Genomic DNA, 12,098 nt, shown 5'->3' with positions numbered 1-12,098 from the left:
AGGAGCCTTCCCCAGCCCACCACTGTCGGGCACAGGGCGCAGCACCGAAACACTTTGTTCCAACTCTTTATTCAGAGCTGAAATTAAATATGTACCATTCTTAAGAGCAAGCTGGAACTATTTCTGAATTTAAAAAAAAAAAAAAAAGAGCATAAAAAAAGCAGCTTTTACTTTTCCTTCCTATAGAAAGCACTTGCTGAGTAACAGTTCATGAAGCATCTCATTCTTCTTCTCAAGGTTTTGGGGCAGGATTCATCCAGCACGGGCTGAGCTCACCTGCTTCTCCTTCAGGGCTTTTACTCTTCCTTGAAGCCCAGCTTGTTCTTCACCTTCCGGGCCATGTAGGCGGCTGTGAGGACAGAGCAGGTCACAGTGAAGAGGCAAAGGGCAGAGAAGTTGTGTGCCAGGTCCCCCTGGAGAGCGGAATAAATGTGCCGCCGGGACTCGTAGTCCAGCACCACGGCCTCGATCTGCGCCAGCGTGCAGAGCACCAGGCACACGTGGAAGATCTGATGGCTCTGCCCGAAGAAGTGGCACTTGCCAGGGAACCACTTCTCGGGGTAAGGCTGCGAGAAGAAAAAGGCACCGATGAGGAAAAACAGCACCTGGCACTTGTGGTAGAGCAGAGCGGGGTCCGGGCGCGCCGAGGGCGGCGCGGTGCAGATGCGATGGACCACGGGGCTGATGTCCAGCAGGTAGGCCAGGCCCGAGGGCAGCTCCTGGCACAGCCGGCCCAGGAGCCGGGCAGACTGGTGGTACCGGTACTTGGCATAGCAGGAGCCAGCACAGGACAGCCAGGCCAGGAGCACGGCCACCGGCATGTAAAACCCCCGGACCCTCTCGTGCCAGCTCGGCTCGATGGCGTAGTAATAGTGCCCCAGGGCGCTGCCATACTGGTAAACAGCAACCCCCACATAGTCCATGAAGAAGAAGCTGTAGTGCCAGAACTCGGATTTGGCCTGCAGGAGGTGGGCGAGGCTGCTGAACGTCAGGTAGGTGATGGAGGCCGCGATGATGATGAGGGGGGCTGGGCGTGCAGGTCCTGCCCGAAGTCCACCCGCCGCGAGAGCTGCTGGAAGCGCAGCAGCAGGATCAGCGCTGCCACCAGGTGGGTCCAGACGTTGATGGCCTCGTTGTGCTGCTGGAAGAGGGTGGAGAAGTAGTAGCGCCAGGTCTGCTGGACGGGCCGGTAGCCGGTGTGGATGTAGGGCTTCCAGAAGACCTTGGGCACCTCGGAGCTGCTGACGGTGGAGGGAGAGAGGGGCCCCAGCAGCTGAGGGACCTGCCTCACGTTAATGAAGAGCCGGCTGAGCTTCTCACTGACAAACGTTGCCATGGTGTGGCCCCACTCCGGGTCCCTGCTGTGCAAAATATCTTGGGGTGGAAGGAAAGCTTTGCTGCGGGGTTTAAAAGTGGCTTCGACGCAAAGTCAGAGCGCGGGGCAGCTCAAATGCTTTGCCAGATTTGTTTGTTTGTTTGTCTGTTTTGTGTCGTTTTTCCCACGATAGGTGCGGCCGGAGAGCAGCCTGAAAATAAGAATCACCAAGAGGGTTAGGAAGGGAGGAGGCTGAAGGGAGATTTAGGAAGCCCTGATGTGCCTCTGCTGCACAGGTAACAGACTGCCTGGAGGAGCACAGAGGACACGAGTATGGGGTTAATTGATGCATCAGTTCCTGGCTCACCCCTTCCAGTTTGGGAAGTGCTAAACAAACCAAGCATCCTAAACAAACCTCCCACTCCAGATTTTCCCCTTTGTAAACTGTTTACAGTCCCTGTTCTTACAAGTGACACAAGCCACCTTCCCACCAGCATCGAGGTGACCTGCTCTGCCTCCCAAGGGGGGGCACCTGAGAACAGAAATAACCAACGCCACTAACAGGGGGTGAAACTCCTGCATTTGGAGTTTCACCTCCTTTTTTGAGCTCCCAGTTGTCCAAGCAGCTTTCCACAAAAGTGACACGGCTCGAGTGAGTTCATCCTGTTGCATCACTGAGGTCCAGCAGCACAACCTTTGCGGAGCAAACGTTGCCATATTTACATTTTGGAAGCTGCTGCCCTCACCCGGATAAAAGCAGCCCTTTCATAAAAGCTTATTGAACAGAACATGCCCAAAAAGGAGATTCTCCCCCCATTTTACCTGCTCGTGCTCAGACAAGTCCTGAAGAGAACAGCCCGGATCCCATCCAGCTCCAGTGCTGATTTATGCCTCAACCCTGGCAGTGCCGTTGTTTCAGGGACAGCTCAGACAGGAAAAGCTTTTCAAAGTTTGGGAACAGGAGGAGGTGGGGATGACACTGTTTGTTTTAAAAATACCCGTAATTTCTTCATCAGAATGGGTCTGTAACCCATGCCTGCCTGAATCCAAGGGGCACAGATGCAGACAAAACCAGGCTGTTTGCTGCTCAGCTTCCCTCCCGAGAGCTCTTTTCCCACTTTGCCTGGTTAAAGAGGCCCCACATCCCAAACAGCCCCCCTGGCTGGGGCAGCAGCTCACAGAGGGCAGTCCTGACCCCTGCTTGGCCTCCTAAACCCTCCTGCACTGCTGCAACACGCTCTGGCTGCCAGTGAAAAATTAACTTCACAAACCTCTTCTGGACTCGCAGCTCCTGCGCTGAACTGAAACAGCCTCGGGTCCCACCACCACAGAGATGAGGGGCAAAAGCAGAACTTCCCAAATTCAGCTGTTTCAACCAAAACACGATGGGCAGCTTGGAAGAAAACACTGCCCAGACAACTTGCCTCTATGCCAGGGCTGCTGCTGCTCACAGGGATATTCAGGTAGAGGGGAAGGGGCTCAGCTCCAGATCGCGTCCGACCCCGTTTCGGCTTCCAGGAGAGAAATTCCTGTGGGAAAGGCACCCCTGGTTTGCTCAGGGAGATGCTGTGGCAAAAGCAGTGGAGAGCAGCCAAGCACGAGGCAGGAAAGGGAGTGGTGTTCACCCCAGCTCCTCCAAAACTTGTCAGAGCAGGGCTTCATTTGCCAAGCTCTTCCCAGCTATCAACCCTTGAGCAACGCTCCGTTAGGAACGGAGCACATCTTGGAAATCATTCACCTGCCTGGTACTCCAAATAACAGCCTCCACATCCCCACGAGCTGTCAATAGCACTGCCTCGAACGCCTGCTGTTTCCTCTGAAGCATTTCCTTTCTGCGCAGCATCCACCCATCCCGCCGAATTTTTTTGTGATGATAGAGCCTCGGCCCCCGGCTGTTTACATCCCTCTTTCCTCCCGCCACACAGCGGGATCCACCCTCCTAAGGCACAAATATCTTTCTTTTTTTTTTTTTTAAGTTGGGATGGGTTTTTTTCTACCTCGGCCCTTGATACACCGGAGTCCCCCCCCCTTCCAGCTGCCAAAACCTGGGAGCCAAGGGATGGTTCTCCATCCCCCGGGATTTCCCCCTCCCCGGCGCGGGGGATGCTCCGGGGCGCGGGTGCGGTTGGACACGAGGATTGGCAGCGCTCTGGGACCCTTCCCCTCCCGGTGTCCCCCCCGGGACCCCCATCCCCACCCAGGCACCTGCAGAACGGACCCCTCCGGGCCGGGCTCAGCCTCCGCCGCCTCCGTTTCCCTCCCCCGGGCCCGCCCCGCTCCGGCCCCGCCGCTTCCTTCCCTTCCTTGTCCCCGGTGCCCGCGGCTCCTCCCGCCGGGATCGGAGGGGAAAAAGGGGGGGGCTGTGAACCGGGGGTCCCGTCCCCTCCCGCAGCCCTACGAGCTGCTGCGAACCTGCCCCCCCCCGTGCCCTTCGCGGCCCCCAACGCGGCTCCCCATCGCCCCTCCCTCCGCAGGGTGGAAAGAAGCTGCGGAGCCTTTTTGTCCTTTATTTTGAAAGAACCTGTTTCCACCTCACCCTGATTCCTGTTTTCCTGCCCGACCATCACCCGCATAGTTCCCCCTCCCTTACCCCGCTCTCACATCACTTCTGTCCTCTCACCACTCCCCCCCCGCAAAATCCTCCCCCCCCCCTCCAGCAGCACTCGGGGGAACCAGCCCCAGTTAAGCACAAACAACGGCAGACACGCAAAGCAGAAGGAAGAGGAGGGAACAGAAGGCCCCGCGCTGAGATCTGACAGCCCTGACAAGCCAGAAGCCCGCGTTTATCGTCTTTTTGGGCTCTAACGCCATTTGGGGTTTGGCAGCTCCGCCATCCTCCTCCCCCACCGCGGGAGAGAGACAGGAGATAAACCCCACCACACGGTATTTGGGACACTTGGTCTGTTCTCAGCAGGTAAATAAATACATTAAAATGAAGATCTGGGGTTTGCGTTTTTTTTTTTTTTTTGATTGTTGGTTGTGCCTCATCTTGTGCAGGGACTGTGATCCAGGGATCCCTCAGCCTCCATTACACAGTACCAGGGATTCAGCTCCTCTTCCGAGCACACTTATCAAGCCTCATCTCAAAGTTCAGCTGTTTTTTCCTGCCCTCATCCCTGACCCCATCCCTGTGCCCTCGTTCCCCTGGACGAATCCTGACCCCATCCCTGTGCCCTCAGCTTACCCAGTGTCGATATGAGCCACTAAAAGCCCCAAACCTGCCCCGTGCCCCCACCCCGCGGCCGGGCAGTCGCTCCCCACCAGGGAGCAGCACAGACTCACCTCCGACTGTGGAGCTTCAAAACGGCCTCTGGAATTCCTTCGGGGAGAGCACCAGCTCCAGCCTTCCAAGCACATGGAGCTGGGCTGTACCTCACTGCTCCTGCTGGGTTAAGCACAGCTCAGGTGCAATCCAAGTGCCCGGTGGGACACAGGAAAGCTCCCTAAACTGAGGGCTTCTTCTTAATCAAGTGACCAGGACTCCTTTAGCCCCTTAGAAAACCAGTTCCCCACCAGCTTTTCCATCCTCGGAATTACGTGTCAGCTGGGCTGCACCAGATGCTCCAGGTGTGGAGTTAAACCTGAAAGCAAACCTGGGAAGCAAAAGGCTCAGGATCAGGGATACAGAGGAAGCCAGAGCCATGAGTGTCACACTGGGGCTGTGAAATCCCTGGCACCCACTAAGCCAAGAGTTCTGGAACAGAGGAAGCTGGGTGCCTGCTCACCCCCCTCGGCTCTGCTGAGGGCAGCACAAGCACCTGTGGATGTCCTTAGGGGAAGGATTTGGGGTACAACACAGCAGTTTTGTACCCAATCCACCTAAAAAAAATTTAAAAAAAAAAAATCATCTTTTCTCAGAGCACAAGTACAGCCCCATCCATTCCTCACACCCCAGGAGGAGAAAAAAAGAGAACACCTCTCTGGCTGTGGGCAGGAGTTAACCTTGGTGTTCTGTCCCCACACAGATGTGTGACACCAAACAAAAACAATTCTTATCCACAAACAGCATTTTGGAAGAGGTCCAGCTGACTTATCCCAGCACCAACACAGGTCCCTGACTCTCCCCCTCTGACACAGTCACCATTCAGCAGCACAAGCCATCTCCCAGAAACCCTTCCCAAAACCAGGCTCGGACCAGTCATGTGGTAACAAGGGCCGTTTGTTGGGGCGTCAGAGCCCCGGGAGGTGGCTCTGAACCCTCTGACAAAAACACCCGACAGCTGACAACTGCTGAGGTGTCAAAACAAAGCTCTGATTGTCCAGCTGAGACAATGCTGTGCTCTGGGGGAGCAAGGAAATGTGCTGCTCCAGACCTTCCCAGCGGGGTGAGGAGTCCCACTGCAGCCCTTGGTTGGTTTTTGTCCCCTAGGAAATAATTCTCGGGATAACAGCACTGTGCAGCTTTATTGAGTCACTCAGTTACAGCAGTATTTTAGCAGACTGACTGGGACAGAGTCAGATATTTACTTTTTTTTTTTTTTTGAAGTGTAACAGATATTCAGCATGGAACAGTTACTACAGATTCCTTTCACAAAGGTCTTACAGAGCTGATACAGTACTCGCCATCAACCCAGGAGCGAGAGCACTGGCGTAGAAAAGGATGCAACAAGAAGAAAAGCTACACTGGAAAGACAACACTTTTAGAAAAGTGACACATGGAAGGTTCTCCCCTCTAGCCCCCAAAGCAAGTGTACAGTTTGGATCTAATTTTACAGTTCTACATCAGTTTCTAGAAACTTAAAAAAAAAAATATATATATATAACCGAACCAAAAACCAAAGATAAAACCACTGGCCAGTACAGTCTTTGGATATTTAGAGGAGGGGGAGAGCAAGTTTCCAGAATGAAATCAGTCGGTTTCGGCCTCACCGGGGTCTTTGCCTTCTTTGTTCTTTCGAACCTCTTCGACGTGCTTGTCCTGAAAGACAGCAGCAGGAAGCAGTTAGATCCCGGGAAAGGTAGGATCCTGGGAAAGGCACGGGGCTTCCCACCCCCAGCTCACAGCAGGGACCCTGAGGTGGGTCACCGAGGGGGTACGGGGTGGAGCTTTAGAGGAGAAAGCAAAACACTGCCCTACCTCAGTCCCTCCATCCCGTCCCCTCTCCCCCCAAAGAGCTGCGTTTCTGCACAACCTTTTTGCAGGTTTAAGAACCTCTGAAGGTCACAGCACTCCCAAGGACACCCATCTGCTCGCAGCACCCCCTTCACGTGGCCCTTCACCTGGGGGCTTTCAGCCAGTTTTCCAAGCAGGGGGAGCACAGATAACTCCCTCTCCAAGGGGCCCCACACCCACCTTCTCCCGCAAGCGCTCCAGCTTGGCAGCCATTTGCGCCTCACGGTTCTCTTTGTTGGCTTCCATTTTGTGGGTCAGCTTCTCCTCTGCCATTTTGCTGAAGTTGTTGTTCTCCTCGATGGCTTTCTGCAGCACCTCCTTCTCGTGCTCCCGCTTCTCCGCCAGCTGCTTCAACACTTCTGCTTCGTGAGACTGGCAAAGCACGGGGTGCAGGCGTTGAGGAACCGCACTCAGGCAACCTCAGTTGCCCCCCAGCTCCTCAGAGAACATGTTTTCTACCTTTTTATACTGCAGAGCAGCAGCTTGGTGCTGCAGGACAGAGCTCCCAGTGCTCCCCCACTCCCACAGAACCTGTACTTCACCATCACAAGCTACCTGGGAGGTTCAGTTTCTGTCACCATTGTTAAATGGGATTTTTCTGGAAAGAGAACATGGATTTTTTTTTTTCTTAGTGTTAACACTGATGGAACTTTCCTTGAAGATTCTCCTCACAGGACGGTGAATCACTGAGATTTAGGTCAGGCTCACTTCAGTCAAAGCCTCGGCACCATCAAGGGCTCCAGGCTACACCAACAGCCAGATCTTTCATCAGTCAGACACTGCATTAACAAACTGCTCATTACAGATTCACCACTACGTTTTCTAGGGGAAAATTAATCTGTTCTGGTGCCAGAAGAAAGAAAAGCAGCTTCTTCCTGAAATAGCTGCCCCCCCTCAACTAAACGTTTTCCCCCCTGTTTTAATTCAAGCGACAGCTCAAAAATCACTTTGGAAATAAAGCCATGGCTTTCCACACCATGACAAAGGTTCACAAGAGCCCCAGGGATTCCAACAAAGCTCAGTTAATATTCCATTTATCATAACAGAAACCACTGATCACTTCTCCCAAACCATTAAAACCCCCCCAAAAAAAACCTGCATAACTTGCACTGGCTGGTTGAGCAGAGCTCGCTTGGGCTGCCCCAGATTTACCTTACGTCTCTCTTCTGCTGCTTCCAACTTCTTTTGAATCTCCTCCAGTGACACATCCTTCTTCTTTGGGGGAGAAAGAGGGAATTCTGGAACGGCTTCTTTCGAGCGGGGACTGAGAATGAGCTCAAAGGCCTGCCCAGAGGCTCGCTTCTCCAGCTCCTTCACTTGGATGTCTAGGAAAAAGGCCAAAATAAGAGCATTTTTAAGCCACTAACTGGCTTAAAAGCCTTCAAACATTCCCTGCCACAAAGCTCACTGGAGGAGAAGGCATCCAAGACAACAGTTTTGTCTCAAGCACAGCAAAGAGTTCAAAAATGGAGCAATTTTCTTTGCAATTCCCTCTTGATATTCAACATCACCCAAACACCTGACAGTTTGTTTCAGCCTTTAATATCCAGAATTGTGGGGAAAAAAAAATAAAAATCATCATTTCTCCAATGTCAGGTCTAGGGACGAGTTTCCAGGTGCCTGCCTGAAACCTGACAGAGCCAAGAAGAACAGGGAGTTTTCCAGGAAACCCAGAAGCAGGGTTGTGCCTCCAAACCCTCAGAGGCACATCAGCCCTGCACAGTGTCAGCTGCACCCGTCTGGGTCCCCAAGATGCCTTGGTGACAGTCAGTTCTGCTGAGGGAGCAGATGGCTGCAGGGAGCTGGAGCCCATCTGCTGACACTCTCATCTGAGGAGGCTTTTTGGGGTGTTCTCACAACCACCCAGTTGCAGCAGCTTCACCCAAGCAGCCCAGAGACACGAGAAAAGCACGGGGAGGGAACAGTTTATTTTACTAGATTAGATTTTTTTTTTAAGCGATTTCTGAGGAAATTAAGGAGCAAAAAAAAAATAAAAAAAAATTAAAAATAAAAAGACAAGAGCATTTAGTACATAATACTACATACCAGAAGTAGCCATGACCAAGAAAATAAGATTCCAGAAGCCAACCCTGGGAGAAGGTCAGTCAGTTGGATTCCTAGATAACAAAGAGATGTGCCTTTGAACAGCAAGCACACGGATTATATTCCTTCTAAAAAATTGCTAAGCATAATAAGATCTGCTGAACAAAAGGCAGTCAGGTAGGTTACTGCAGTCAGTGATTCCAGGCAGTCTGTGGGGATGAGGCTGATGTACATTGCTAGGAACAGTGGAGAGGTTCTGTTAGTATGGGCGTATTCGAGCATCTTCAATCTCTGTTTTACTCCACCGTAATTAAGATGCTCAAACAAAGACTCAGTTTTACTGAGTGCTGTGGATATTTCACTGCTATCACACAGGTAGAGCCATCTGAATTAAAACATGGCACACAACAGGGCAGCACAGGCAGAACTCCCGCTGCTCCCGAAGGATCTGAAATGTGCGCAATCAAACCTCATTTAAAATTCTATTTTAATTGCGCAGCCGAAGTCAAGACGTGCAAGGCAGCGAGGGCGCACACGCAGTGCCCGGGGAGGGGGGGGGGACGCACCTCGTCAAAACGGCGGCGTCATAAAAATTTCCAGTAAAGGTGTAAAAACCGTCAGAAGAGGGTTTTTTTCGGGGGGTTTTAAGCGATAAAGACGCGGGGGGACGGGCGGGGACGGGGCAGCGAACGGGCGGCGCTGGGACCGCGCACACCCCCCTCCGCGCCCCGCGCGGCCCCGCCCACCAAGGGACGCCGGCCAATCAGCGCCGAGGCGGGGGCGGAGGCCCCGCCCCGGCCCCGCCCCCTCGCGCCCGGCCGCTCCGAATTCAAACGGCCGGGGAGAGCGCGCGCGCGCGCCCGCGCGAGGGGGCTCGAGGGAGGGGGGCGGGGCCAACGGCAACATCCGGGCACCTGCCGCCCCCCGCCTCAGGTGCGGGGCCGCGCCCCCCCCATTTCCCCCCTTCCCGCCTCAGCCCCCTCAGGGGCGAAAGGGACGGAGGGGGGTGAGGTGGGGACGACACGGGCACAAGGGGCTCGAAGAGGGTCCCCCCCAGCTCGATGGCGGCGTGGCGCGGCCACCCGGACACCGCCCCTTCCCCACTAACAATGGCGGGGAGGGGAGGGGGCGCCGCCGCTGCCGCCGCGGGTAGGGCGTCGCCCCTCGCTGAGGGACAATAGACACCCCTTCCCCCTCAGCGATCCGGGCGCGGGGACACACACTAGGCACACCCCCTCTGTTCCCCCCATTGTCTCCCTTCCCTTTGTCACCGCGAGCCCCAAAAGGCGAGCGGCGACGCGATGCCCGCGAGCCGGCGGGGGACAAAAGCGACCCCCCCACACCGAGCGCCCGCGGATCCCCCCTGCAGCTCACCCTGACACCCACCCTCAGAACACCCTCCGCCGCCCTCCCCAACGGGGCAGCGGACCCCCGTAACCGTCCACACACACACATACACACAAAAATACGCGCACACACATGTAAACGCTCTCAAGACGCGGAGGGTGCCGCGGGCGCATCCCGCGGTCGCGGCCGGGCCGTCCCTAAGCGCTCTGCTCTCCCACCCCCCTCACGGCAGCACAGCACTGAACAGAACAGCCCCGCTCAGTACCCACCTGCCCGCGCCGCCGCTCCGGCCACACTCCGCCCGCGCCCGCCCCGCCGCGCTCTAAAGCGCCAAACAAAGGCACGTGACCTGCCCCGCCCCGCCCCGATTGGCCCAGCGCGCCGGCACGTGCCGCCCGCCGCAGGGGGGGGGGGGGGCTCGCGCCCACCCTCAGTCACACACACACACGCGCCCCCGCCCCTCACGGCCCCCGCGCGGTGCGTGCCGGGAGCTGTAGTTCGCCCCCATGAGTGGGGGCGCGGGGGTCGGTCCCAACGCGACGCCCCCCGCGGCTCTGAGGGGCTCGCCGGGGTCGTAGCCCCCTCGTTGGGGTGTGGTTGTTGCTCCCCGCCCCACCGCCGGTGGCGGGGCTCCCTTTGTCTGCCGACAAAGGAGAGGGGTGCCCCGGGGGGGTGCTGTGGGTGGGGTGGGGGGGTCTGAGCACACAGCGGGGTGGTGGGAGAGGGGGGTGGGTGGGATGGATGGGGCTGGGCATGGACTTTGGGGCTGCAGGCACTTCATGGCCATGGGCACTGGACTCGTGGCCGTGGTCACTCAGAGCCATGGTCACCTGAAGACCATTGTCACCCCAGGGCCGGTTATCTCAGACCCATGGTCACCCAGAGCCATGGTCACCTCAGGGCCATGGTCATGTTGGGGCCATGGTCATCTCACAGCCATGGTCACCCAGAACCATGGTCACCCAATTCCATGGTCACCCAGAGCCACGGTCACCTTGGGGCCACGACCACTTACCTTGACCACCTCAGAGTCACAGTCACCCCAGGGCCACAGCACCTACCTCAGGGCTTTTGGTCCCCTCGGGACCATGGCCACTTACTTCACCTCAAGACCATGGTCACCTCAGAACCATGGTCAGCTCAAAGCCATGGCTACAGATCTTTGGGCCATGGCCACCTCAAAGCCATAATCACCTCAGGGCCTGATCTCCTGCGCCTCAGGACCATGGCCACATACCTTGGAACCTCATGGCTCATGGTCACCTCATGGCTCTCAGTCACTTCAGGACCATGGTCACTTCCAGGTCATCATCTCCACTTACCCTGGGTCCATGATCCCCTCAGGGCCATCGTGACCTACCCAAGGGCATGGCCACCTCAGGGCCACTCAGTTACCTCAGGGCCACAATGGCCTCAGGGCTCTTGGTCATCACTGAGATGACCACCGTGTCCCTTTGGTCACCTCTGGGTCACAACCACCACAACCCAGAGAGGGTCTGCAGCTCTGACAATGCCTTGGCCCCGCAGTGTGCTTTGAGGGACAATGCCATCCTCTCCTTTGGGGTGACACCAGCAAGTTCAAGCACGTCCAGGAAAACCATTGCTAGTGCAGATTCCAGAGTATGGACAGACTGGCTCCATAATGATCCATCCTTGTCCTACAGGCTGCCCTGGGAACATTTCCTTCCCAGGATAACACTACTGCCAATCCCAGATAAGCTTTTCCCTCCCAAATGTGCTTTAAATGTTCACATGTTCCAGTCAGAGGAATTCTGTACAATTCCCGCGGTGGTTTCCATCCTACAGTCGCTCCAGTTACAACAAGAGTCAATCCACACAAAAGGCAGATGGACACAGAACAGCACAAATCCACAGCCCCAGCTCAGCAGCCTCCACACCCAAAATCCCAAATAAGGGACTTTCTGGGACCCCTCTTGTTGTGCACACCCTTAAAACCAAGGATTTTGCACCAAAAAAAGAAAAGAAATCTTACCTTGTGGAAGGTTAATATTGTGACAGAAAGGCAAAAAGCTTTCAAAACAGAGATTATTTTAAACACTTGCCCTGTTTTTTGCTGATCTGACGTCTATTTCCATGGAAACCACATCCAGCGCCGAGCTGCTAGAATTGGGAGAGGCTTCTGCCGGAGTGGGCATGGGAAGAGCCATTTTCCAGCAGCGTGGAAGGACCTTTTTGTGGGACTGGAGGGATTTCAGGTTCAAAATCTGAAATCTGGTGCGGCTGCTTGGCCCTTTGGGATCATGCCTGGCACCTTCCCGG

The 12,098-nt window shown here is 55.4% G+C and overlaps 2 protein-coding genes across 4 annotated transcripts; both read right to left on the bottom strand.

Moving 5' to 3' along the window:
• Positions 1 to 130: 130 nt before the first annotated feature.
• Positions 131 to 3,583, bottom strand: PAQR7 (progestin and adipoQ receptor family member 7). The gene is given in 4 exon segments (XM_032710230.1): positions 131 to 1,024; positions 1,027 to 1,526; positions 2,138 to 2,844; positions 3,521 to 3,583. Coding segments are annotated over 2 exon segments (1,038 nt in total). The 5' UTR covers positions 1,337 to 1,526; positions 2,138 to 2,844; positions 3,521 to 3,583; the 3' UTR covers positions 131 to 296.
• Positions 3,584 to 5,700: 2,117 nt separating this feature from the next.
• On the bottom strand, positions 5,701 to 11,873 carry STMN1 (stathmin 1). 3 transcript variants are annotated; one of them, XM_032710237.1, is made up of 5 exons: positions 11,812 to 11,873; positions 8,475 to 8,545; positions 7,581 to 7,753; positions 6,609 to 6,800; positions 5,701 to 6,233 (listed from the first exon to the last, which is right to left on the bottom strand). In XM_032710237.1, the coding sequence occupies exons 2-5, from the start codon at positions 8,485 to 8,487 to the stop codon at positions 6,165 to 6,167; spliced, it is 447 nt and encodes a 148-aa protein (XP_032566128.1). In that variant the 5' UTR covers positions 8,488 to 8,545; positions 11,812 to 11,873; the 3' UTR covers positions 5,701 to 6,164. The 3 variants fall into 3 exon arrangements, with proteins under 3 accessions (XP_032566128.1, XP_032566126.1, XP_032566127.1); XM_032710235.1 differs by lacking the exon at positions 11,812 to 11,873 and adding an exon at positions 10,088 to 10,167; XM_032710236.1 differs by lacking the exon at positions 11,812 to 11,873 and adding an exon at positions 9,038 to 9,159.
• Between the last annotated feature and the right edge of the window lie 225 nt (positions 11,874 to 12,098).

Source organism: Chiroxiphia lanceolata, chromosome 24 (genome assembly GCF_009829145.1).
Source record: "Chiroxiphia lanceolata isolate bChiLan1 chromosome 24, bChiLan1.pri, whole genome shotgun sequence".
In the NCBI taxonomy this organism is placed as follows: Eukaryota; Metazoa; Chordata; class Aves; order Passeriformes; family Pipridae; genus Chiroxiphia; species Chiroxiphia lanceolata.
This window is presented reverse-complemented; position numbering and strand designations above follow the sequence as displayed.

Bases quoted from the DNA above. Each gene is read 5' to 3' on its own strand.
- STMN1 (XM_032710237.1), bottom strand. The intron at 6,801-7,580 runs GTAAATCTGGGG...GTGCTTTGCCAG, and splicing joins CAGCAGAAGAGAGACGTAAG to TCTCACGAAGCAGAAGTGTT. The intron at 6,234-6,608 runs GTGGGTGTGGGG...GCTGTCTTTCAG, and splicing joins TGGAGCGCTTGCGGGAGAAG to GACAAGCACGTCGAAGAGGT.